This window comes from Podarcis tiliguerta (genome assembly GCF_965153285.1).
Source record: "Podarcis tiliguerta genome assembly, chromosome: 6".
NCBI lineage: Eukaryota > Metazoa > Chordata > Lepidosauria > Squamata > Lacertidae > Podarcis > Podarcis tiliguerta.
Window position 1 is genome coordinate 64,318,476 of NC_139539.1, and position 27,867 is coordinate 64,346,342.

A 27,867-nucleotide genomic window follows, 5' to 3' on the forward strand; every position below is an offset into this window, starting at 1 on the left:
AGAACGATGGGGGTGGAGACGCTCCTTCAGGTATACTGGGCCGAGGCCGTTTAGGGCTTTAAAGGTCAACACCAACACTTTGAATTGTGCTCGGAAACGTACTGGGAGCCAGTGTAGGTCTTTCAAGACCGGTGTTATGTGGTCTCGGCGGCCGCCCCCAGTCACCAGTCTAGCTGCCGCATTCAGCGAAAGCCTGCATTCGCCCCATAGGACGCACACACATTTCCCCTTCATTTTTGGAGGGGAAAAAGTGCGTCCCATGGGGCGAAAAATACGGTAGTTATTCTCAGCTGTCTTTGTTGACTAAAAAGCCTGTTTAGCAGTCGTTCTTTAGCTCTTCTGATTTTGAAAAAACGAATAAAAAAAGAATAGCTCATTGAAACCCACCTTTTCAAGTAAGTGCTTCTTCTAACTAGCTCAAAAGGTTGATGAGGAGTTGTCTTCTTATGGAGCACTTCACCTTAGCTTTCTTCCTGGTTAGTTTTCCATATGCAGGGTTTTATGATGAAAGTCACCTCACGCTGCATTTCAGAAGTAGGGAATATAATAAATATGCCTGTGAGACAGACAGAATACTAACCTGAGCCTACTTCCTTCTGAGGAAGCAAGCCTCTGTCTGGGATATACCAAGTTAAATTGCAGATAGGGACTAACATGATTGCTCTCCCCCCCCCCCGCCTGTACTCCAAGGTAGTACATCTGAGTCACAAGCTTAGCACTTCAATGATAACTAGATCCAAGACAACTCAGAGTCCAAGGACTCGCACCCCTATCGTGTTTTCACACGGATACAAGGAGTTCAGATGTAATACTGATTTCTTACTCATTCTTACATTTGAAGTAGTACAAATCATTTACATCGGTCCTTGGACTCCTTTCAGTAAGAAAATTTGGCATACGTGACTTCCCCTTGAAAACTTCAATCACTAGTTTAAAATCCTCTCAGTTTGTAGATGCTCTGTAAGCTAGGAAATTAGTCATTCAATTAATATGCTATCTGTTCTGGGAAGAATCTTATGAATAAGTGTATCCTTTTGGAGAGGAAGTGTGAAAGCTTGATCTTGATAGGTTATTACAGCACACCTGATTCAGTATTCTGAAAGCAGAGGCACTGAGATTTCCTGGTGAGAACTGCAGGATATTTGGTAGCCATGAAAACAAAGCCCTAACATCGTGGATTAAGCATGTTCAGAATGCTTAAACGTTTTGGGCTAAAATATGGTTTTACCATCACAGTCTTAAACACATACACTTGAGAGTTGATGGGAATAACAAATTAAGGAGTATCTGCACTTATCACAGGGTAGGAGAAGCCATCAGATACAACAAAGATTTGCATTTGTCACATGCAAGGTGGCTCTTTCCCACCATTTTTGCTTTGATAAGGTTTATGTGGAACTGGTAGTCAAATATATTGCAATCACAGTTCAGCAGCCAAGAAAATGTTTGCTGCTCATAAGGTGATTAGGGAGTCTGACACAGGTGGGGCACGTTCTCAAGACCCTGTTACAAATGGAGCTCATCATGGAAGATGCTTTCCTAATATCCTGGGTCATAAGATCAGTATAGCTGTGATTGCTTGAAGGGTAGTATGTAGCCATATTGCTACAATGTCATCCTGTGCTAGTCAAGTAGAGAAGGTACCATTTGCTGCTGTCAGTTTTAAGTATCAGTTGCAACATTGTCCACATAGTTGCTTCATTAGTAGCATTAGTAGCATGGTGAATAAACATCATTGCACAGTAGCAGAATTGTTTATTATGTTACTTAAGCATAATGCCTCAAGTTACCTTGAAACATCACTGCAGTGCAATGGGATTGTTATGTTGCAGGATTGCACCCTGAGTTAGATTAACTAGATGAAGTTATGAAGATTTTTCCTTCCTGTTAATCAGCAGGAATAATGCAAATACAGGTGACTATTATTCAACAAGATGCTAAGTTAAATAATACCTCTCTTTGGAGTATTAACATGAAAAATGCAATTGCTAAATACAGGACATAAGTTTATTGCATGGTGGGGGAGTATATATAATGAATGTTGGCTGCCCAATGTTTATAACCTTTTAATATATAACTTTAAAAACCTGTCGTATTGTGGACATCTGTCACAAGTGTTATTTGTCAGCCTAGGAACTTTATTGTTTTTGCTTTCAGGAAGAAGTCGAACACCTGGCTGAGCACTGGTTGGTTTACAATGAGCATCGCATTAGAACTATGTGACAGGATAGACGTCTATGGCATGGTGTCACCAGATTTCTGCAGGTAAATTTTAATCTGGATTTATGATTAGCTTGCAAAATTCAGTGTTATGGATAAATTTATACTATCCATAAAACGTGTATGATTTTCCTGAGGCCGTTAATTAGCAGTCCCATGATTGGGTTCTGAAAACAACAAACAGCATTTAATTACACAGCATAAAATATTAAGTTTTTGTTTGTACTGTGAGAGAGAATTAATCCACATCTTGTTAGTTTCTTTTAGGCTCTGAATATTTATCAGCTAAACGTAATGCTGTAACTGGCATGAAATTAATCTTGGGGTGGGGGGAGAGGAGGAAAGCACTGGGAAATATTAATTTAAAAGATTTTGCAAACAATTTTTTCTTAGTGGAGAAGCAGAGTGAATTGTGTGTGTGTGTGTGTGTGTGCACACGTTTACAAAAAGTGGGATGTCAGTTGCATATGACCTCTTCACTTGGATTGCTGTGCCCTTTAGATACTTCATGTGTCCAGGGAGCAATTCATGGGTTGGGGAGATTGATTCATGCAGAGAGCAATTTTGAGAAGTCTACCTCACACCATTTCTACCCTCAAACCTCTGCGAGTGGAAGAGATGTGGCTTCTGTCTCATATCTGCCAAATGCATGAAGGAACTTGGTGTCAGCCTTAGCAGATCTTGCTGTATAATCAACATTCAGGATGCTCTGTTGGGTAGGAATTACCGTATTTTTCGCCCCATAGGACGCACCAAGTTTTTTGGGGGGGAAATAAAGAAAAAAAAATTATTTCCCCCCCCCAGGCGCTTGTGGGGCCGACAGTGGGGAGAAGCGCTCTTCTCCCCGCCGCCCGCCTGCAGACCAGGTCCGGGGACAACGGGAAGACGTGCTGCGCCTCCCCGCTGTCCCCGGAGCTTGCAGGGCAGGCCACGGGGAGAAGCGCTCTTCTCCCCACCGCCCGCCTGCAGACCAGGTCCGGGGACAGGGGGAAGACGCGCTGCGCCTCCCCACTGTCCCCGGAGCTTGCGGGGCAGGCAGAGGGGAGAAGCGCTCTTCTCCCCGCCGCCCGCCTGCAGACCAGGTCCGGGGACAACGGGAAGACGCGCTGCGCCTCCCAGCTGTCCCCGGAGCTTGCGGGGCAGGCAGAGGGGAAAAGCGCTCTTCTCCCCGCCGCCCGCCTGTAGACCAGGTCCGGGGACAACGGGAAGACGCGCTGCGCCGTCCCCGGAGCTTGCGGGGCAGGCAGCGGGGAGAAGCGCTCTTCTCCCCGCCGTCCGCCTGCAGACCAGGTCCGGGGACAGTGGGAAGACGCGCTGCGCCTCCCCGCTGTCCCCGGAGCTTGCGGGGCAGGCAGAGGGGAGAAGCACGCGTCTCACTGCCGTCAGCCTCCAAACCACATCGGGAGACAGTGGGATGGCAGCGTTCCGCCTCCCCGCTGTTCCCCGATCTTGTGGGGCTGGCGCTGCGGCTCTCCTGAAGCCTGGAGAGCGAGAGGGGTCGGAGCGCACTGACCCCTCTCGCTCTCCAGGCTTCAGCGAAAGCCTGCATTCGCCCCATAGGATGCACACACATTTCCCCTTCATTTTTGGAGGGGAAAAAGTGCGTCCTATAGGGCGAAAAATACGGTATGTTAAAATAAAAGTTAAAGATTTCATTCACTTCTATTCCCTACGCCACCCCAAAGGTGACAACATTATCACTGTCATTCTCCACTGACTTAACCTTGATTGCCAGGGACAGATTAAATAAACATATCTTAAGATGCTTCTCAAAGTTTTGGTTATACTCAGCTCTGGAACTGTCTTCCAGAGGCCTGAGTCACTGAGAATGCCTCTACCTGCCCTCTTAGCGAATGAAATAAATGAGAAGCTGTTGGGTTGGGAGAGGCAGAGACAAATAAAATCCTAAATCTTTTACTAGTATGCTTGTCTGTAATGTATACTTGTGGTTTAATGATAAAGATTCAGGGTTTATTTTCTCCACTGAGGCAACATGATTGCTTCCTCCCAGAAGTAGTGCAATAACATTGTGCAAGTTCTGACAGCTGAATGGAAGAGACACTTGAGTTGCCTTTTCTTCTCCCAATCACTGCTGCTGTAAACACTGCTATATTTCTGTGCACTATTGATGGAAGATCTGGCTATTGTATGATGCCATTTTAGGGAACTAGAGTGCATTTTACAAACAGCCCCTTATAAACATCTCCCAGCTGTGATATTAATAAGCACGTTAACTCTGACAATGCACTGATTAATGTCCAGTATCACAGAGCAGTAAAACAGCATCTGCTATAATATATTAATAAATGAGGATGACTATCAACTTCCTCACATAAATTGCTCATGCATTTCATTTGCTAGCATGAAAATTTAATTGCAAAGTGTGGGAGTTAGAACATCATTCTTAATCTGGGTTATTCACACTGGAGCGATAAAATCATTAAAAGTTATCCAAACTCAGTTTGAAGGTGTTTGGGACTGGAGTAATAATCATCTGGCCCAAGAGACATTAGAGATCCCAGTCTACATAATGTTCTGTATTTTCAGATGAATGAGGGTGGATCAGTGGTACAGACAAGATCTCCTAGTAGGGCCATTTCCACTAACTAGCACTGTAGAAGCATAAAATAGTGAAAGTTGTTTCTGTTTATCTAGATGATCACTTACCCTTTGTTGTAGGATATCCACATGCTACTTCCATCTCAAACATTGTTCTTAGCTGCTTTTTCTCCATCATCCCACATGTAATTCTTAGTTGAGCTAGAAATTACAAGAAGCACAAAACTGCTATCACTCTGTGTTTTTTTCTTTATAATGTGCAGTATAACACAATACATGATGTGACCTCATAGTGCTGTTCCCACCAGTGCAGTGATTTTGCATACAGCACAAATGCCAGGATAGAGAGGACAATGAAGTGGTGGTTTTGTGTTTCTTAAAACACCTACTTTTGCCCTTCCTTATAGGATCTGGTTGCAGATTACCAGCTAGATGGATGGGTGACAGTAATTCCAGTAGCCCTCCTGAATAGGTTATTAGTAATAGAAGAGTTGACAGGGCAAACTACTTGCTTAGCGCCATTCTTGTGCCACAGCACTGCACATCTTCTTGCTAGAAATGAATTGCACACATACAGCTTCACAAATGTGCAAAGAACTCTCTTGTCTACTGGAGATCACATCCAAAGGGTGATCCATGCACAGAACCACAGTTCAAGCTTTCTGGAGCAGAACATCTATATCCACATTTACGGCATCAAACTAGGGCATTATTATTACCGTATTTTTCGCTCTATAGGACGCACTTTTTCCCCTCCAAAAATTAAGGGGAAATGTGTGTGCGTCCTATAGAGCGAATGCAGGCTGCGCCGCTAAGCCGAAAGGCAGAACAGGGAGACGGAGGGCTCCGTCTCGCTGTTCTGGCTTGGGGACGGCTGCGCGCAAAGCCTCTCCAGGGCAGCGGGGTGAAGGCACCCCGCTCTCCTGCAGAGGCTAGCAAGGCTGTTCCCAAGCCAGAACAGCGAGACGGAGGGCTCCGTCTCGCTGTTCTGGCTTGGGGATGGCTGCGCGCAAAGCCTCTCCAGGGCAGCGGGGTGAAGGCACCCTGCTCTCCTGCAGAGGCTAGCAAGGCTGTTCCCAAGCCAGAACAGCGAGACGGAGGGCTCCGTCTCGCTGTTCTGGCTTGGGGACGGCTGCGCGCAAAGCCTCTGCAGGGCAGCAGGGCGCTGCGCTCCAAAGGCTTCAGGGATCTTTGAGGCTGGGGGTGGGGGGAAGCAGCGCTTCCCCCCACCCCCAGCTCCACATGCTCGGGTGAATGCACCTTGAACGCACCTTGTTTTAGAGGGGGAGAACAAGGAATAAAATATTTTTTCCCTTCCTATGGTCCGGTGCGTCCTATGGTCCGGTGCGTCCAATAGAGCGAAAAATACGGTATTTTACCTTTTCATATAATGAATTTTTTGTCGTGTTAAACTAAAATGAAAATCTTACATTAATTTAATCCACAACCTATTTTTGACACGTTTTAAAATAATTAAATGCATATATACCCATTTTCACTCCAAAGTATGGCTTTTGTAGATAAAGTTCTAGTCATACATTTTTCCAGCGGAGTTGTGTAAGTTATAAAATGCTCATACATTCAGAAAAGCATTTTTTAATATTTGTATAAAATTAATGCCACTGTTGTGTAATGGAAAGCTAGACAGAATGAATTAAAAACACTAATCTAAATGGAAAGCAGCAATGTTAAGAATACACATGATACTGAGAGTGGCCGAGTAACAAAATGAGGAACTGCTTTGCACAGTTAAAGTGCTACGTAATAACAGATCAAAGCAGTATAGCTTTATAAATATTGCCTTTTGTGTCTATTTTGCATGTGCTGTTAACTGAATTCCTTTTTTATGTGTGCAGTACTGCTGCATGTTACACTGCAAAAAAAGAGTCCAACTGTAGATATTTTTAACTGCTACACTCCCACTTGCCTTGAAATCTACAATAGATGGCAATGCACAAGAACACAAAGAGGAGCCCTGCAGGATCAGGCCAGCGGCTCATGTAGTCCAGCTGTCTAGTCTCTCAGTGGCCAACCTCTCAGTGGCCAACAAAAGCACAGCCTGAGCACCACAACATTCTCCTAAACTTATGCTTCTCTGCAACTGGCATATTGCCTCCCACAGTGGATGCAGAACATAGAAATCACTGTTATTAGCTGTTACCCACTCCAAATCCAGGGCATGTATAACTGGCTAATATATTTTAAATTTTTCTCCTTGTGGCATGTCCCAGCAGGGAATGTGGTGCCTCTGAGAACCCAGCATGCATCTGTGTAGAAGCTGACATGCCAACTCTGGCCTCGAGGAAGCAACTACCGTGACCAAGACGGCTGAAAAATGTAGTGCCCTGATTACAGAAAAAGCTTCCAGGAGGCAGAGTCATGTAACATTTTCAGTGATGGAACACAGTTTGCATGCATAAGGCCCCAGATTCAATTATCACCATTTCCAGTCAGATTTGAGAAAAAACTAGGAGAGCCACTGCCAGTCAATAGCAAGCTAAATGAGCGTATAATCTGACTCTGTAGAAGGCTGCTTCCTATGTTCTCTGTGCAAATGTATTCCTGTGGGTGGTTGACATGCACCGCACAGAAAACACTCCAAATACATGGACCAGTCCTGACAGAATCCTGAAAAAATATGTATCCTTCCCACTGCCTAGCATGCAACAGCCACAAGATGCACCTGTGGTGCCGAAATGGTGAATGAAAGGATCTTTTCTCACTTGCAAACAAGACACAAAACAGAGATTGAATACATTACCAGTCCTCAGTTTCTTATTGCAGAATCAGTCATTTCCCTAGCTTCTCAAAACAGACTGATAAAACTCTAGCAGAGTTTCCACAAACATGCAGTCCTTCTAAACAATGACCCAAAACTTTCTATAAACCTTCACATCTGAGTTTAACACCCTTCCTTATATTAATAATTGCAAGGTGTTTAGTCACTCATCCTGGTTTAGAGGATTTTTGTAAGGAAGGAGGTGGAAAAAGTCACATTTTCCCCTACAGAACAGAACTGTTGTAATGCAGTACGTTTGCTTAGGTAATGTGTCCCCTTTTGACTGCCAGATCATCCAGTACATAATTTGTATGTTTGTAGCAAAAATTACAAATAGCACCTCCAGTATTGCATTGACAACATAGCTTAAAACAGGCATCCCCAACCTTCGGCCCTCCAGATGTTTTGGACTACAATTCCCATCATCCCTAACCACTGGTCCTGTTAGCTAGGGATCATGGGAGCTGTAGGCCAAAACATCTGGAGGGCCACAGGTTGGGGGTGCCTGGCTTAAAACATAACAGCCCAAATGCTGAAGTCTAGGATTCTGTGCCCCTGTATGTTAAAAGATGACTAATTCAATTTTAGGAAGCCTTTGTAAAGGGAAAGCAGGCCAGAATCATTGCTCTGCAGGCAGCTCATTTAGTTGCTGTGTGTAGCAGGATAGATATGGAATTGGTGCCCAGCAAATCTTCTGTTGTGCTCACTTGTACATTTTATTCTGCCAGATTGGTTTTTGTGTTGTCTTGTTTTTTGTTTGCTTAAATTGGACACGACTTCGCTAAGGTGGAGAAAACTGTACCAAAGTCACAGTCTTAAAACACAGAGAGAAAAGCAAACAAGTACAGGTCACTCACTGTTTCTTCTTTGTTGAAATGGTGCTGGAATTAAATGCAGGCACTTTTCTTCCAAGAACCTACAGTGAAAACAGAGAGGAAATGCATTTGAACCAATTCATGGCTAAAATTATTTGGGCAGATATTCTAAATGCTGTGCCCTAAATTATACACACCCCACAGGATAGCATGGGATGGAGGTTATGTTTCTTTTTCTTCCTAGGACAGTAATCAGCTGTTTTAATGTTCACATACAAAAACAATAAAATGACTACTGCTAAATTAAATTTTCTTTGTAAACAACTTCCATTCCCATTAAAAATCACATGACAATGGCTATTGACATCCCACAGCTAGGGCTACAGTGAAATGTGCTTTTATCCTATGTGCCATGCTGGAAGGACTTTCATGCGTTTGAATTGCAGAATCAAAGGGCTGGAGTCTGCTTTCCATTTGGCAGACTGTTCCTTTGAATGCCTCTGCAGGTTCTTTCTCAAAATCTAAGCTAAACATATACCTATTTCAAGCATCAAGCTTTCACATGCTCAATGTAACAATGTGGTGAATTCTCCCAGCACACTCAGCTGCCTTCTTTTAGAGTAGCAATGTTTAAACACTTCTTAAAATACTATTTTTAAAAATATTCAAAATTCAGCATGAGCTGGGACCAAAAGAAGGAGGAGGATTTTGAACCTGTCAGTTTATTAATGATAGCATCTCTTTTCAATTGTATACCTGGGCTTTCAATCTTTTTTCTCTTTCCTTCTGCAGGGTTCCTAATCATCCTTCAGTACCTTATCATTATTACGAACCTGTAGGACCTGATGAATGTACAATGTACATTTCACATGAACGGGGAAGAAAGGGCAGTCATCATCGTTTTATCACAGAAAAACGAGTGTTTGAGAATTGGGCCCGGACATTCAATATTCACTTTTTTCAGCCAGACTGGAAACCAGAATCACTTCCTATAACTCATGCTAAGATTAAAATGGTATTCTAAGGAATGAACGCACAAAGTTGTAATCACAATCACTTACTGTATCAGGCTTCAGGGGAACTGAACATTGTATCAGAGCAAGCCAACCTGGAAAAAAGAAAGGTTAACAGGGTTTGCGGATAAAAACTGCTACAATATTCAGGAAGTTATTGCAAAGGAGTACCTAAAATGGACATTTGGTATCCAGTTGTATCTAAATTGAACATTTTAACTTCTGTCCATCAGCCTCACATATGTGTATGTGATTTGTTAAAAAGAGGAGGAAAAGGATGAAGAAACCTGTGGTATAATAAGAATAATTCAAGAGATGTTTAATTCTTTATGTTTTTAAGGCACGTTGCCGCTGGGTTTTCATAGTGACATTTAACAGTTACTTACTTAGTGGAGGTTTTTTAATGCAATCCAGTATTTTTCTATTTCACAATGATATGGTTATTTATCTTTCATAATCCCTCCAAAACTGAGGATTTATATACTGCTGCTGGTTTAAGGCCCAGCTTCTTGTTTATACATTTTCTCTTTGAAATATAAGATGATTCTATCTAGCATGTAATTAATATTTGATCTGGAAGCTATGTGCTTTATTTATTTCTTTTTTTTACTCTTGGGCTCTGTTCCAGCATCAAGCCATTTGACAGCAAGCACATCTTTATGTGAAGCTCTAGCAGAGGCGGGTGCCCAAAATTACAGTATGCGGCATCACACACACAAATAAAGAGAAATGCAGAGGACCAGTTTAGGGACTTTCCATCTCTCAGTCATTGTTTTTAGTCTTTTCGTATTTCTAGCAACTCACTTTCCATAGTATCACAGCAGTCTGGCCTTGTGCTGCCCTCAGCCTACCTGACCAAAAGGTGTTCCAAGCAAGCTGAGCCACTAACGTGCAGGTGTTGGTGTGTTGGTTTTGCACATGATCTGCAAGCAATTGCTTGGTTTGTTTTTTTCAAATTTATAAAAGCGTTTTACAGAAATCATTGTTATGATGATGACAAGCTATACAGGCCGACATGGGGGCAGTAATGAAACCAACAAAGGCCGACTGCATCCTTCTCTGGGCATAGCAGAGCCCAGACCTTTGTAAATACAGGGTTTGTGTATAACTAAGTAGCAGCTGAGGGAAGGCAGGTGAACACAGAGGAAGTTTCCACCTCGTCAACCAACTTCATGTAAGTTTTGAGGTGTGGTAAGCAGACTGCATGGTTCAGTGATTGAGTCCAACGAATTCTATGTGGATCTAGTATTGGTCCGGACTCAACACGAATAAAAGGTGCCGGTTTCTTTTGAGATGCACTGGACAATATGAAATTCTTTCAAATCAGACTGAATGGCACTAATAGTTCTGTATGTTGATACTTGCACATTTTCTTTTTGTGGGATTATACCTGGCTGATGAATAAAGAGGATTTCATTTTCAGTGTTATTTGTCCTTTCACCTCACAAATGCTCAAAGTCAAATCACTTCTTCAAAGGAATTGCCGAGAATTACTTGACCTATTGCGCACTGCCATACACCAGTAGTTCAAATGATGAAATCCTTTCACATCACAGGCACTAAAAATAGAGTTAGGTTGCCATCAAGGGGTCAGGTTATTTTAAATTGCTCAGCACTGAAAACCATAATACACAGGAGCCGTGCCTAGGGGTGATTTGAAATTTCTCTTTCTATTTGAGCTTAACTTCAGAATCTGTAGGGATCAAGTGAGTCTTGCTGTATGATTCCCTAGTCTTACAGCATGGGGTGGGGAGAGAGAGGGGGGGCGGAAATGATTGCAGTACTGAACCCTAGTGCATACCATCAAGTTCCAGGTCTTCCAGGTGCCATAGAGGAACAGACCACTCTATGATCTTGGTAATATTGAGGGGAATTGTCTATCTTGCATGCAGCTGCTTCTGACTACTGAAAATGAACTGGGGGCTGAGCCATATGTGAGTAGAAATGATACTGCCAGACAGCCTTCAACATATTGCAAGGGACTGTGAGATTCTGAGTAGGAAGTTGAAGAACCCTGGGGGCACATGTGGTTATTTCACCACTCCTTCCTGTTGAAGGTCAAGGCCCAGGAAGAAAATACTGGAAGATAAAAACAGGCTGTGCAAATGGTATCATTGGGAAAGATTCGGTTTCTTTGACCATGGTCCCCACTTCCATGGAGGACTTCTTACAAGAGATGGATTGTACCTCACAGTAGCTGGCAAGAATTAAGTTTGCTTTAAACTGAATTCTGAGGGGGAGGGAGCTAATCAGAGGACACAGGGAACCAAATACTGGGGATACTTAACTGATGTACAGGAAACTGCTAAAATGCAGGAAAGAAACAAGAAGCAGCTGGAGGGAATGCCTCGTGGTTCAGTTGTCTCAATACTATACTATGCACAGAGCATGGGAATCAAACAAGATGAACTTCAACTATTAAGATAGCAAATAACTGGCTAGGGTTTACTGAAACCTGATGTGATAAGACTTGTGAGTGGAATGTAATAACTGAGGGCTATCACCTATTCAAAAGGAATAGACCAAACATTATATGTAAAGGATGTGTACACCTTTGACTTGGGGCATGGAAGGCATTTGGGTAAAAACTGCTATAGAGCTCCAAGCCAGACTGAAGATTTAGATGATGCCTTCCTACAGCAGATTACCAAACATTCAAAAAGGAGATATATAGCAGTCATTGGGTGCTTTGACTACCCTGGTATCTACTGGAATGCAAACTGCTAACAATGTAAGGTCCAACAAATTCCTCCATCGCCTAGCTGACAATTTCTAGTGGGTGAGAGATCCCATGGTTAGAAATACTTGAGTTCAAGATGGATGGGCATTTCTTAAAAGTGGTATGTTGAAGATACAATTGCAAACGATGCCAACAAGAAATAAAAGTGGAAGGCATGTAAAGAAACTGATGTGGCAGAATAAGGAGCTTTCAGATTAGCTGATATTTAGAAAGAGCATATATAAAAATGAAAGAAGGGGGAAATCATGTAGAAGTATTCACAAGGAGCCAAAACTTGCAGAAAGAACAAGCTCAGGCTTCAAGCATAGATAGATTACTTTCAGGTTATGAACTCTTGACTTTGACAGCCCATGTTTCTCCAAGAGAAAGAATGGAGTTAGTGGTGTTAGCTAGAGCTGAGTATAAGAACAATGTTTGACAAGCCACACTATATACAGGGGAATACAGAGTCCTGTATTTGTAAAACAAAATTCCTGAAGTAGCAATCTACCCTTGAAAATCCAAGTCATTACTATGGGAGAGTGCATATTATTATTATTATTATTATTATTATTATTATATGGATGTACAGATAATTTTAAATAAACTGCATGGCCTTTTCATCCCCAAGGTGATTCACAACCATAAAGACGCAGCTTTACAATAAACACTAATAAAAACTAAAACTTTAAAAAACAAACTTATAAGCAGCATCAGAAGAAAATGACTTCATTTAAAACTTGGCAGAATAAATATGTCTGGAACCATCTGTCTTTCCTAAGCATATCTGTTATTATGAAACTGCTTCTTTAAGAAATAGTTGAAGAGGGATCATTGGGAAATGGAGGGAGGAAAGTAGGTTGTTGTTTTGGTGCCTGACCTGCAGCTTCTATATGCCTTCCAGATGTTGCTGAACTCCCAATTCCTACCATCCCTGACCACTAGCCATATGAACTGGCACTGATGAGGGCTGGAATCCAACTGTAGCTGGAGGCCATCATGTTGACTAACTCTGATCTATAGGCAAGGTCCGAGTGCAGTACATTATATAGTCTATACTCCCATCTTCATCAGACTGTTGTCCCATGGCACACTGGAGTGGCGGGGGGAGATTTTAGGTTGGCAAAAGTAGTATAATTTTGGGGAGGGGCAGAACCTACAAACCAGACAAGGTAGTGCTGCTTTCTCTTGCACATTACCAAACCTAAGCCCTGTCTCTCAAGTTGTGACTCGGATGCTATCAGCAGCCCAGATACCATTTCCTTTAAAAGCATGGGAATGCCTCTTGTTTCTGCAGAGAACATTCACACTTGCACAATGTATTTGCCACTGTTTTTATTGATTTTTGTTATTGTGTGTGGCTGCTAACAGAAAAGAGGAAGGTGGATTGAATGCTGGATGAAAAAACACTTAATTCCATTCCCGCTTGTACTTTAGGCTCCATTAGTGTTTGTGTCGTTAACACAAATACCAAAGCTTCCCTAAATAGAGACCCTGGGATGCTACAGCCTTTTCAGCATAACTTTGAAAGCACCTCTATTAGTTTCTACACTTACACAAAAGTACAACAAAGATAAAAATAAAGGCTTTGAGAAGTGGAGTTTTTTAAAAAACAGGTCACTATAGTGTGTCTCTGCAGGGATATTATTGCCATTGCTATTGTAATTACCATTCCTAGAAACTCATAATCACATCCAACACCTATAAGAAAGGAACTGCAAAAACTGTCCTCAGAAAGGCTGGAGAACAGAAGAGTCTATTTGCCTTGGCCTTGTACAGTATGCCCGCATTTTACGCAGACTTAATTTGTGTAATTTCAACTGTGTGCAGGCAAATCGGGAAAGTCAGATTGTTGGAAGTCTCGTGAGAGCGCCCCTAACACTCCCAGGACCAGGGCACTGAGCAAGCAACGCTAAGAGCGTAAAAGGAACTCTGCCCTCCTTTCTTAGACCTACACTGGGCACAATCAAATGTGTTGCTAGCACTGCCCTTAATCTGGAAGTCAGACATAGCACATTAAGCAGCTTGGCATAGATATACCATGCATTACTGGCTCTGAATCTTCACTGTCTCTCCAATGTCTCAGGCATGTCAGATGCTGTGAGACTCTTTGGGGTATTGAAGTATGTCAATGGGAATAATTTGTGTTGCTGGTTTGCCTCCTTATCTGCTCCCCTTGGACCTAGTGCAAGTCAAATATATGGCTACACAGAAAATAGAAGATGTGGAAGTCCCAGAGTTACACGAATCAGCTAATGGGCCATGTACAACACAGTTACTTGGCCTTAGTCTGCCTCTGACAAATGTATGCCATTTCTAAATAGAAGAGCAGTTTTATTGCTTTACCTTGTAAGAAGATCGTAGATTTCCCAAGGTTCCCTTCCAGGATAGCTGCAGAAATCGAAATGGCCTTTCACCTTTTCTTCTACTGTAGATTTTATCAATGGCTTGGAGAAAACATTCTTTAGCCTCTTATGAAGAGTGTTCCTGGTTGATCAAAAAGGGTCTTTTTGAGTACCTTCCTTGAGGGGACTAATAAATCTGTTACTGAACAGGCAGCAAAATATCTGAATGCTTTATCTCTCATACATGCTATGATCGTTCATTATTCACTTGTCAGGGCTAATAAACTGGTTCTAGTGAGGCTGTGATTTTGTATTTTATACTTTGGTCAGTTGACTGTAATAGACAGATTGTTCAAGGTTCTAGCCATATCCTATGGTACTCCATTCCACCCCTTCTCCCCCCACCCCATTTTGTACTCTGTGGCCACTAAGCATGCACAGCCCTCATTGGACTGTTCTGAAATGTAATGTTTTGGCCCCATAAGCTACTTACAGCCCATTCCGTGTTCCATGATAACTTTGCATACTGTGATGCATCTAGCAACAGTGCCTCTGCTGCTATAGTAGTGTCAACACACACTGCTGTACACGTCCAGTACCCCAGTTTGGTTGCAAAAGATTTCACCAACACTGGAGTTCTTCAGACCTTGAATGCTATAATACTTCATTGGAGTGTGCTCACAAGAATATTAGATGCGTTCAATAATAAGCTGCTGGACACCGCAAGCGCCAAAAAAGGAAAAGATTGTGGATGTTACAATCCAATTGCTTTCCATTCTCTGTGCATCAAAGAATCATACCCTCAGACTCATTGAGCATGGATTGCTGCATTTCAATCTAATTGCTTTTCTCACCTCTGTTAATCAGCTTTGCCGGCATACTTACTGCTTTTTCCGTTTCATAAATTGTATTTTAATAACCCACCTAATTGCCTCTTTTCCCTAAGCAGATTATCTTTTCAGAAGGACGTCTTGACTTGTATCTCCATGTCTCCTCAGAATCCATCCAAAGTCTGCTGCTTTAACTCAGCTGGGCGGCAGTTTTTTAGGTAGAATGAGAGGTCTAGATGAGGCCTACAGAGTGGGGATGACAGAGTTTAATTGCAAGTGAAACAGGCCTCTATTAAATTCACTGTCAATGTGACAACTTATGTCCATAAAACACATTTATCGTTAGATTTATAAAATATGATAAATGTAAATGGAAAGAAAAAAGAAAAGTGGAATCACTGTCAGATACTTGAATCAATGGATTATACAGGTAGACCTTTAGAGACTAATTCAATGTAAAAAAAATGGTGTATCAGTATATTTCATTTAAAAAAAAAACATTTTCAGAACTTAAATTCCTCTAAACACTTTGTGCATTTGTTTTTAAAGAAAGCTGAATTTCTAAATGTGAGGTAATTGTTTGCAAAGGATTTCGGGCCAACTATCCTGAGAATGAAGCTTTCTTTTCATCCACAAATCTGACAAAGTGGTGTCTTTGATCATCACAGGTTTGCAGGCGTACCTACCTCTAAAAAGGTGAGTTATTTTCCCATTTTCTGACATTTTCTTAAAGATAGTACAAGCAAGGTGGCTCATTTTATGCTCATTGTGGCCTAGAAGAAGCCTGTGATTGTATTCACAATGATTAGATTATCTTGGGTGTCATTCTGACCCAGGTTTTCCTGGCCAAGTATTCTCAGCAACCATCTATTCATAAATTTATCAAGAGGTGTAGAAAGAAGGCTATTTCTCACTTTCCCGGTAACAGATGAATTGGCCATGCTGAGGAAATTATTTGAACCAAGTTTATCGCTGTCTCCCATTACTGAGCCATCCAGCTTATTGAGGTGTGGGCCAAAGAACTGTGAGTGAAAGGGGGGGAGAATGTATTGGTGCTGTTCAGTAAGCTCTTCCACAATCCAACAGAGTATTCTCTCAGTGCAGTGCAGGATGTGTTACAGTAAGAGAAGCACCAATTAGGAAAGAGACAGGCTAAAACATATACACACTAGCACTTAGGTTCTTAACCTGTGGTCCACAGACAGTCCATGAACCAGGTGCAAAAGAAGGGATGTTCTTCTATTTTCTTCCTGATACTTTGAAAACTGTGTTTGTGGGGTGAAAAAAAAAATCATATCAAATTTATTGGGTGGGGGTCCATCAATTATCAAAGAGGCCCATGACCTCCTAAAAGGTGAAGAACCGCTGCTCTAGTGATGACAAAGAAAGAACAAGATTTGGGTAAGAGACTTGTGCAAGTGTCTCTCTGGATTTGGGCCACTTCTGATGTCACATTTCTTTCCTAGATCAGAAAAGGCTCTTCCATGAGAAGAGGCAGCATTTTACAAAAGAAAGGACATCTTTGGATCCGGCCTGAAGTCTTCAATGCCTCATAAAACAGCACTTAAAAGTAACAGTTTGTTTTTATCCTCACAGATTGCCTACTCACCTCTGTATGATGTTGAGGGGTCTGAAGCACAATACAGTGGTACCTTGGGTTAAGAACTTAATTTGTTCTGGAGGTCCTTTCTTAACCTGAAACTGTTCTTAACCTGAGGTACCACTTTAGCTAATGGGGCCTCCCGCTACGGCGCGCTGCCACCAGGCGATTTCTGTTCTCACCCTGAAGCAAAGTCCTTAACCCAAGGTAATATTTCTGGGTTAGCGGAGTCTGTAACCTGAAGCATCTGTAATCCGAGGTACCACTGTAAACATACACAGCTAACACCGTCATTGATAAAGTCTGTTTTGTATGTTTCCGTTTCATTCCACAGAACAGTATGGCATACTTACCAAGATATTGTGCTTGTGGAACAGAAACTGCATCACGCTCACCTGAGAGAGATACTGTTGCTATGGCACTTCAGACTTAAAGGGATTTTTTTTGTTCCACTTTATTTATTTATTATTTAGATTTATACCCTGCATCTTCCTTCAGAGGAGCCAAGAGCAGCACATTAACTATATGCAATCCACAACTCCCAACTTCATGAACAAAAAATACTGCAGTGATACAGATTGAATGCTATGTTTAGGGGGTGTCATCTTAGAGGGGGAAACATAATTTTTGCAAATTTCTTCAGTGAGCAGTCTTAAAAATATGTTTTTGGTTAAATCTGCTACTGAACAACATTTAGTTTGGTAAGTCTACATTTGATGAAGAAGCCCATAAATTGTTTTCAGAAAACCAAATTACAATTTTACTTTCTGAAAAGGTTAGGTAATGCCAAACAAACAAACAAATAAATTAACTGAAAGGACTTGGCAATTATTTTTAATTATTTCTACACAATTTTACATACATTTTACTTACTAAGCAAAACTAAATAATATTAAATTAACCCAAATATCTTTGGAATTCCCAAGTCATGTTACAACTTTTCAGCACTCCTCATTTTTGGAATTCAAAAGTTCAGAAATTCAACATGCTCTAATGTGGCAACCTTTCATATTGGAGCCACTCCATATGAGGACATGTTTAGTAACCAATAAATTTAATTGCATAATGCTTATTATGGTCCACCCCAAATCATTCTGCAGCAAGCTATTCTTCTTCCTACTTTTGTTTCTCTGTGAACAGATTTAATTCATGAAGAGCAGAACACAAAGAACAAATAAATAATACATCCGACAACAAAATGTATAGCTCAGTTTTCAAGTACATAGTCCTAATGGATTTTTTCCCCATGAATCTCGTTTTTAACAACTTGTTCTTCTTAACAAGATACTGAAGAACATAAAGTGATTTCAGAAAGTCAGACAGCATATCCTTCTGCTGAACACGAGGCAGTGCGTGGGTTCTCTCACCAAGCAGATCCAGGAAATACTTTCTTTGGGCCTTTTTTGTTTCCAATTCTAATCATTCTTGGAATCCAAGAAGCAAAACTGCCCTAGGTAAAAGGATTGATCTAAAGGGCTGTATTTAACAGAGCGAAATCAATATTTCCTACGGTATTTTTGTTTCTGTTGAGCAAGTGTTCAATATGTCACTGCAAAAGTCTGCAAAGTGACTTAAGTCTATATTGATAAAATGACATCTTAAATAAGGTTCTGCATATTGTCTAGACCTTCATTTCAGTGATGGGGGTAATGATTACATAAGAAGTAGCAGTAGTAGTAATAGTAGTAGAAGAAGAAGTAGAGAGAAAAAAATAATCTTTTTACAACTTACAATTTGTTCTGCAGTGCACATGCCGGGCAATGCCACCCTGAATACTCCTTGTATAGTAGATGCAAATGCTATTCTCTCTGCAGCAAACTAAGATAAGACGAAGCCTGCTTTTACCTCTTTGGAGTGCCTTTACTCCTGTAAGTTAGGTTGCTCATTCATTTCAAAGGAGAAGGAGGGAAGGATTCTCACTGTGTCCTTGGAAGTTTTATAAAATGTGTTCAAAATGGGTATTAAACGGCTGCATTTAACAATACAAAACACAAAGTAAAAATGTGCAAGTATCATAACAAGTGGGGTGGTGGAGAAGAATTTTCCGGTAGAAGACCTCATTTTTATTCAAGGATGCATTCAGAGCAAGACATCTTGATTGCTCTAAGGGTCTAAAAGATGTGTTTCATGTGTTTGATTCCGTAGGTTTTAAAGAAGACCATGATAATGAGCGCCCAGAGTCCTAAGATAAACCCTCCGGGAGGATGCCAGTCTTTCTGTTTTGGTTTCTGCAAAGCGAAAAGCAAAAATGAAAGGAAAAAGTTAATACTCAATGTTCACTACCAGTTAAGGGTTAAAAAGAAGAATCACAGGACTCTTTGGGTGATACCAGGACCAATGGTGCTCACAAAAGAAGAGGAAGCTCCCTGGCTGCCCTTGATATTCCCATCTCAGGTAGCCCCTAGTGCCCCCATCTGTCTCAGAGGGTTGGGAGATGCCCCAGTACAAGACTGTTGTTGTGTGCTACAACAGACATCTCCTGTTGGATCAACAAAAATATTGATGAAATACTCTGAAATGTGGCAATATATTACAGCCAGGTAGACCACGTTGTAGTGCGATAAAGCAACCATTTTAGTTCTCTTTTTCAAGTGTCAAAGATACTGTGTGTGTGTGTGTGCGCGCGCATGCACAAACACCTATTTTATTTGTGGAGGATTGTGAACTGAATTTTATACAGAGTAGAATGGAATGGTTAGTTTTCTTAGCTATGGATGAGTCTACAAATGTCAGGTACCACTACAATCTGGTTTGTCAGGGGAAGGGGAGGAGGATAGAACCTTTTCAGAATGTTTATAGGAACATGATTCAATGAAATAATCGGTTTTTTAAAAAAAATAAAACAAAAAGTATTTAAAACAATGAATGATGCAGACAACTCTGTAGCTTATAGTAATGAGAAAACAGGCAACTACAAATGAATGGCTAAGCAACTCTCATTAACGATAAAATGGATGAAGCTCCAATCAGTCTCCCCAATAGTATTCACATGCACTTTCTCCCAAAATATCAAGCCTACACACACACACACACACACACACACACAGCAAGCAACAGCTCTTACACCTCACACAAAAGAACCTTTCTGGTTTAAATTTTCCTAATTAACCCATAACTTCATATGCATATTGCCTTGCTCATTTCATCAATCTCTTTGTGCTATCAATCTTTCTTCACTTGGATCTCAGACAAATCCTTACCACAAAGTGGCACCTGACCCTCCTAGACAAATGACTTCAATTTGCAGCCAGTGACACTAAAAGCCTTTCTCGTCTATTTTGTATAGAACACGTAATTTAATTTCTTTAAAGAAATTTATTGGAATAAATATTTATAAGGTGACCCCGGTGGAAGGTTTTACATCTTGTCATACAACACACCAAAGCTGCCACCCCAACTGCCTTCCTGGGCTCTGAAATTCCAAGGGAGATCTGGCGAAAGGAATGCTTTTTATATTTGAATTCAAGAGCACATAAATAATCTGTTCAAAGCTGAACAGTGCAGCTTTGAAATGCACTGGATACATTATTGATATTTTAAAAAAGACGGCAAGGCAGCAAAAAGAAAAACAGCTGGAAGAGGTGAATGTGCTGCATTCTAAGAAATAAATATGACTTGACATTGGGGATTTAGAGATTTACAGAGCGAAAACTGCATGCAGGGCTGCACCCTAGCTACAGCAGTAGCAGTGCAGTAGCAGAACTTATCTGGAGAGCCACACAGGCTGTGATCAGGAAGACCATCCCACTTCAAGATTGTTGGTCAAGTGTGAACAGCAGTGGTAGACAGCACAGCACGTGAATGAGAATGTTGGTGAATATCTGTATTGCTATGTCCAGTTTAGTTCACATGCCCATCCCACCAGTCAATTGTTCCCTCCCATGTTCTGGTAATAGCAAGAGGAGTACAACAAGGATATCTGGTGCCAACAACAGGACAGCATTAACCTTTCAAATGGGTAACCTCATTGTCGTCATAAAATACAAGCGCCAATAGCCAAATGGGAGATGATATGTTAAGGAAGGGGCACTGTGGTCATTTCCATCCTACCTATGTCTTTGGAGCCCGAGACAAGCTGTTGACCCTAGAACTTCTATCTTTCCTGGAGCATCACAACCCCTGCACCTGCAAGCTTCTGGTAACCTAGAATTTGGACCTACCCAAGTAGACATTATTGAGCCTCATTCCATTGATATCCAACTCTTTCAATTCTGACCTTTTCTACCACCTTGAACTCCTTAACTAACACATACAATTCCTTCATTTTCTGTTCTTAAATGCTGTGGTAGTTGACCCAGTCAATTTTAGCCCCCAGAGGATTATTCATATTTGCTCCTTTGTAACATAGGTCTGTTGGCTTTGCAGTTTCCCCTTAAATCTTGCAACTCTGACTTGTGACGCTGAGCTTATAAACACTGAGCCTTTGCCACTGCTCTTTGAACTTCCAGTTATTATCCCCTTACCCTTTTGTACATTTCACCTGACCCCACTCGCATGGGGAGCACTTGCCTTTAACTGGGTCACAGAAACCCCACCATTCTTTGTTCCACTTGTTATTTGTTCCTAACCACCTCCTTTAAGTTTCCTGCCAATTAAGAAACAAAAGACAACACTACAGCATTTTGAGGAGCTCAAAGGTCCATGAATGCACCGAGTATAGGCTGGTCCCCTGGTAAAAAGTCAGGAGCAACTGCTTTAACTGCAAAGCACTTCACACCAAAAGCGATTTCACAGGCGTCTGCGCAACTGCATGGGAAAAGGTTGGTGCAAACCAAGATACACACAATGAGCCAGCAATTGCCTTTTCAACTGGAGCTGCCAGGGAAAGTGCACCTGCTAACATGGAAGCAGCTGCTGGATTTTTACAAGCATATAGCCTGGCTGTAATTTGCTATACAGTCAGGTATTGACGCTCTTATTTAGAGAATTTCAGAAATGTGAATAAATTCCGCACCCCAAAATATATTTGCGTCATATTAGGACACATGCATCTCAATCTCGTTTGCATAGTGATTAATATGCAGGAGCTTATAACATGGTGAGGCAGTGACGCACAACTGACCTCCAGTTTGTTGCATCGCTGGGGCTTACCATGAGGTAGAGGGACAAGGCAGGGAGGCATGGTGGAAGCAAAGTGGTGGGTGTATTTCTTGGAGTTATAATTAAGGCAAAGGAAGGCTATCAGATTTCCCTTTCTGCAATGAAGCTGCATTCTAGACTTTTATCCCATGAACTATTAAACCCCTTTTCTTTTATGTAACAATAATTGCCTAATTTGCCAAGGTCCACTATCTATCTTTCTTTCTTTCTTTCTTTCTTTCTTTCCAAGCAAGGCTATTTTGGCCTCAGTGCTAAAGCACAGTAACCAAACCCTCACGTATTCTAATGAAACATAAATGCCTTGTGGTGAACAAGATAAACGGAGGCATCCATGCCTCGGGACAAGCAGGCTCTATGACACCTGCTAAACTACATCCATGGCTGTTTTAATTCCAACTAATTCTCCACCTGGCAATTTCATTGGCATGGTACCCATGTTGCAACTTTACTGGAGCTTGTCTGCATTTTTTCCCTAGTTTTTGGATTTACAGCACACATTAACCCCTTTGTAAATGCTCTCTTTTCCCCATCATAATTGATGCTAACTGGTGAAAAGCATGCACAAAATGGTACGGTGAGTCATGAACAAATACATTTAGCAGCTTAAGGGCCGGGTATTATTAAATTGGAGGAGATTCTGAATTAAAAAGCTAGGTAGCTAGGCAACAGCTGGCTTCCAACTGTGAATAGTTTTCTGTCATACTCTTTATAGTTGGGATAGAATCATTACTCTGTGGAACTTCTAAACAGTTAACAGAATCCCGCTCTGCGTATTGTAATTAAGAAGAGGATAAAACGGAGTATTTTCAAATTGGATGGGTCTATAGGGATCCCTGTGGAAAATATCCAAGGTTTCCAGCGAGTGACTTTCATAAAGCACAGCGCACATGTTGTTACTAGAGTAAAAATGCATTGCGTGAAAAGAATGATAAAGAAAATGTACTAGAGATAAAGCAACAATTAGGCATGCGAGTAGTTCATTTTTTTATTATTATTTAAAGAATAGCAAAATCAGGATAAAAAGTTAAGATCACAGCTTTTTGCATACAAACTTCATAGGCAGAAAAGCCACTCTGCAGATTTAATAAGGTTCCATTATAGATTTTATTCACATTGACTCAACAGAAATAAGACTGAAAACTGACTTCTGAAAATGGGCTTCAAAATTCTGTACTGAATGGTGGGCAAGTGCAATTAACCAAAAAGATCCATGCAGAGGCAGCACAATATAGGATGCAACAGTCGCAATTTATAAGTATGTGTGGTACAATCTAGTCAAGGACATGGCCCAACTCTCCAGTGGTGTTTCGTGTGGTGTAGAAACCTCTAGCCTTTGCGTGATTAGTATGCAGCCTATTATACAAAGTTAAGCATTAAAACTTAAAACCCACGTTAGTTATTGGCCCCAGTAACCTTTACTTCTGACTCTGCCCACCACTGGAATGGAGCCACCACTGCATTGTTCTAAATGCTTCTATACATTAATCCTTACAACTACTCACTGTAAGGTAGGCTACCCTAGTGGTAGGAGGGTGAAAGGCAGAGGTAGCAGCTTGCCTCTGGCCAGTTGAAATTTTAATCAGAGTTATCCTAGCAGACAGCTATACTCCCAGCCACTTCTGTACAGAAGCTCCCTCTCACTCTCACTCAGAAGCCACCTTTGCCAGAGAAATCAGTGGGGCTTTCAATGTCAGGCCCACTATGCATAGACAAGGTCTCTCAAGTACATTCTAAATTTTGTGACTGTCAAAGGGATGTTTACAACCTGAATGCCAGTCTTTATGACATTTTGGTTAATAAGCAGAAATGAAGGGATTAAACAAAAATGCTCCAAATTGTTTCATAGATTAACATGCATCTTTTATGCCGGAATTCTGTTAGGACTTTAATCGTACTGTGGATATGAAAGGGGATTAAGTTATTAGCAGATAGTTGGATTTATTAATATTTTTCCCTCATGACCCAAAAATCCTACAAATTGTAAGCTTGCATATTTTACCATAATGTGTTAGTTCACATGTGTTACAGGGAGGTTTGTGGGGAGGGGGAGGCTGTTTGTTTTGGTAATGCTAATGTATTGTTTGTTTTGTGAGGAGGGAGAATAAAGTAAAATTTCACAAATATGTTGTCCAAACTATTGTTTTGTAACAACTATATATGATATTCCACATAATAAAACAGCTAAATTTTAGGACAATTTAATGGAAATCCTTTTCGATTGAGGGTGTGTGTGCATTTGAATTGTGATAAAGTTGGCTGAGCTACCTACTTAATCTATTTAAAATGCAAAATTGTAACTAGAATTATTTAGCAATTAAAATACATACAAGTGAAAACGTAAGATAATTCACAACAGGTGAAGGAGACAGACTAGAGGGGAAATTTTGATCTTTCTTGTCTATTCTTCTCTCTACCTCCTGTGTGCCTTCTGGTATGTTTGCTGCAGAACTATTTGGGGTCTTATCTTTCTTTGGAGCCAATATGAACCAGGTACCCACCATATTTAAGTTTCCATCCCTGTTAAGCCTAGGAAACTCACTGGTTATACCTGTCAGGTTTCTTCTCTTTGTCCTCCATACACTGCTACTCCTCATCCATCTCTCTAATATGGTGGAGTGGTATCAAGCCACTCCAATTCTAATTTGAGTATCTGGTCTAACTTTAAAACTACAACTACTATTACTTTGGGAAACACTGATCTGGCAAAAGTTTCTATAGAAGGGCCACTGAAATACAGAGATCAATGACACCTCTCCTACATGATATCTTATGCCCACCAAGGGGCTCGAGCTAACAGTAATTATGTCTCTTCGTGTCTGAAAGAAAAGACATCTCAGGAGGACAATGTGGAATGTCTAGCAATTATGTACTCAATTCACTGTCTACTTAAGCAAATATAGTCCCCTCAGGATCAACAAAAAAGCACCAAGCAAAAAAAACGGGGAAAAACCAAACGAAGTTAACATGGCATAAATCTGGGGACATTTATGCAATAAACAATGTTATTCTGCCTGTTCTACAACACAGACTCTCAACTGCACCCATCTCTATTCATTTCCTCATTCCTATTCATTCTGAAAACAGAAATAATTTGATGAAAACACCAGCCTTTCTGAATTATTTAGGAAAACAATGCTAGAGGAAGCAACCCTGGTGAGCAGCCTGCCAATATCTCTCTCCCTCTCTATTCATCAACTCTGTCAAGATGGGCCTGTGTGTCACATGACCACAGCCTTACAGGAGACCATAGAAGGGTAAACAACAACAGGAAAGTTGCCAGCATACCATCTCATTAACATTACATGATGGTTAAAGTGTGATTAATGCATGTATCTACTTAGAACTACTCTGCACTTTGATATAGTAAAATGCCAGAGCAGCAATTCTAATGATTTCTCAATTAAATAGGTAAAATATAAATCAAATATACGGCGACACACATGCACACACCCTATATGACAGCAGTACTCATCAATATAGGTCTGTAGGTAACAATTACATTTTACTGTTTTGGCCTGCCCTTGGGACAAATGAAGGCATTATAAACTAGAGAACATTAACAAAAGCAAAAACACCCCTCCCATGCCTCTTTAAAGAGTTTTCTACCGCTACAAATTACTGTTTACACCAGCCTTCTCCAACTTGCTGTCCCCCAGATGTTTTGGGCCACAACTGTCATCAGTTCCATCCAGAAAAGCCACTGGCCAGAGACAAAATGAGCTGTAGTCCGTAACATCTGGAGAGAACCAAGTGTCAGAGCCATGAATGAGAAACAAAACGCTATGAATACTAGATATTAAGAAGAATATGGTTTGCTTAAGAAAGTATGTGGGCTCTTGTCTGAGAGAGAATACTGAATCTCAAGGACTTACATGATATAGTGTGGGATTCTTGGACCTTGGGAACAATTCATCTATCAATATGTCAAATCAGCTTTATGCTAGCTATGTAATGAGGATAACACCAGCCATAAAGAAGCTTGGCACTTTCTGTTTGTTTACAGGATAAAGATAAAGAAAGAAGCCTAGTATGCAGATTCAGGATATATTTCTACATCTCAAGTTCAAAAACTGTTTTTGGAGAGGAATAGGAAAATATTCTGGCATTTACTACATGGGAAATTATGGCAGTCTTGAAAGTAACTGTTCCCCTGGAGCCTCCAAATTGCCTCCAGGCAAGACATTCATGTGTGCATTCAGTTGCACTGTAAATATAGAAACAACATATGTAGTTCCTTCTCTGCCCATCCCCTTCGGTATACAGTTACATGCACCACATGCAGAACACAGAACGTCTGGCTCTTGTGCCTCCTTCAAACGATGGATTTTAAACAAGCCATAGTTTCTCCAGCAGATGTTAACTCCTATAGAGCAAGTGAGATTCCAGTTGCACTGAAGCTTCTGAGATGTAAGTTGGAGGAGGGCTGGACAGGCAATGGCTCGTTATGCCCTTCTTACCAAAGTGCTTCAAGTGGGTTAGGTTCTTTGAGGGCCAGCCCTGGTGCCAGTTCCCCCTTCCACTCTGAATCCTTGGCCTCACCCCTCAAAGTAAGGGAAGTCAAACTCTAGCATCATGACACCAGCATGGCCAATGGTCAAGAATCATGGGGGTTGGAATTCAACAATATCTGGGTGGTCACAGGTTCCCCACCCAGGGTTTAAACAAGACACAGTTCCTTTAATTCAAATGTCATTGGGAAGTGTGGTTTGAAATTGGAGGCACTGATCTCCTCTGACATGCAAAAGATGGCAAGAGGGAAAGATGAGACTGAGGCTCATCCCAATATGTCCATATAGTAGTAAAGTGTGGCTTCTCATTATGTCTGAATCAGGTGTGTATTAAAATATGAATCTATAACATTAAGGGTCTGTTCTCCCAGCGCTATCAACTCGAGCCCCTAATTTATCTGGAATTCACTTTGCTCACATGTGAGTTTCTCTCAAATGCCTTTATTGTTCTTTTTTAAAGAGTGAAGAAAAACACTTAAAGAAAAAATATTTCCACAAATCATTTCTGTAGGGCTGAACAATTAACAGAAACTGCAAAGGGGAACTGCAGAAATGCAGGCGACAATTCCAGAACTAATAAATACTTTTTAAAAGGCACTCTGTGTTTAATTTGTGTACACCTCATACTGATATCTGTAAATAGATATAATTAACAATAGAATAAATCTGTTCTGCAGTATATTATTCTAAGCCATTAGGCAAATTTTCTCACCATGATATGAAAAATGTCAACTACTTAATTAGCACACCTACTTAGCCTGAAAACCCTGTAGTGCATTCAAACTAACGTTTTTTTGTGTGTGTGTTGGACTATGGGGAAAGAACAACATCAATTAAATTTGTTCTAGGAGAAAATATTTTAAAAACGTCTGAATAGCTAAGAAAAAAATGTGAAATTATCACATCACGTTTGGCATTCTCAACGTTCTGTTGCTTAAGCGGGGAAGGAAACAATTTCACCCCAGCTCATCACTGCCACATTTGGGGCAATTTTTAAAATATATCATATCTCTCTAGCATAGGGTTCAAGGGTGTCAACAAGAGGAGGAAGTTAAATCTCTTTTTAGCTATGCAAATTTTATTTGATGGTGGGTCTAACTCCCTAAAATGTATTTGCATTTAGTATAATCCTTGTTCAGCAGAAATGTAAGTTAATGTGAAGAAAACGAAGTTTGGGAAAAGCCCACCGGTAGCAAGGCTTTGCAAAACGTAACAGTAGTGGCCTGAATTTTGAAAGAGAACAACAAGGCTAAAACTGATTTCTAAGGATAACTTTTTTTAAAAAAACACAACTTCAAACATTAGAAAAATAGTGTAGAATATCGTATCAGGTGGATTTTTTTTTTAATCTAATTTCCATTCATGGGAGAACACCAGCA

At 40.9% G+C, this 27,867-nt stretch overlaps 3 protein-coding genes and 1 long non-coding RNA gene across 7 annotated transcripts in view; 2 read left to right on the top strand and 2 right to left on the bottom strand.

The window, feature by feature from the left end:
• Positions 1–10,808, top strand: part of ST6GALNAC5 (ST6 N-acetylgalactosaminide alpha-2,6-sialyltransferase 5) — a 155,915-nt gene extending 145,107 nt beyond the window's left edge. For 3 of the 4 annotated variants that reach the window (XM_083448434.1, XM_083448433.1, XM_083448435.1), the window contains 2 exons: positions 2,158–2,265; positions 9,166–10,808. In XM_083448434.1, coding sequence (XP_083304560.1) covers positions 2,158–2,265; positions 9,166–9,397 — 340 coding nt within the window. In that variant the 3' untranslated portion in view covers positions 9,398–10,808. The remainder of the gene's footprint in view (positions 1–2,157; positions 2,266–9,165) is intronic. The other variant, XR_014513089.1, reaches the window with a different exon arrangement.
• ST6GALNAC3 (ST6 N-acetylgalactosaminide alpha-2,6-sialyltransferase 3) overlaps positions 1–27,867 on the top strand; it is a 643,023-nt gene that overhangs the window by 408,098 nt on the left and 207,058 nt on the right. The gene's annotated exons all lie outside the window — the stretch shown is intronic.
• On the bottom strand, positions 4,888–8,482 carry LOC310681067. The gene is made up of 2 exons (XR_014513095.1): positions 8,416–8,482; positions 4,888–4,980 (listed from the first exon to the last, which is right to left on the bottom strand). It is a non-coding gene; the product is annotated as an uncharacterized lncRNA (long non-coding RNA).
• The window catches only part of PIGK (phosphatidylinositol glycan anchor biosynthesis class K), a 103,618-nt gene continuing 93,449 nt past the window's right edge, over positions 17,699–27,867 (bottom strand). The window contains exon 11 of the mRNA XM_083448438.1: positions 17,699–19,108. Within this exon, the coding sequence (XP_083304564.1) occupies positions 18,992–19,108 (117 nt within the window). The 3' untranslated portion in view covers positions 17,699–18,991. The remainder of the gene's footprint in view (positions 19,109–27,867) is intronic.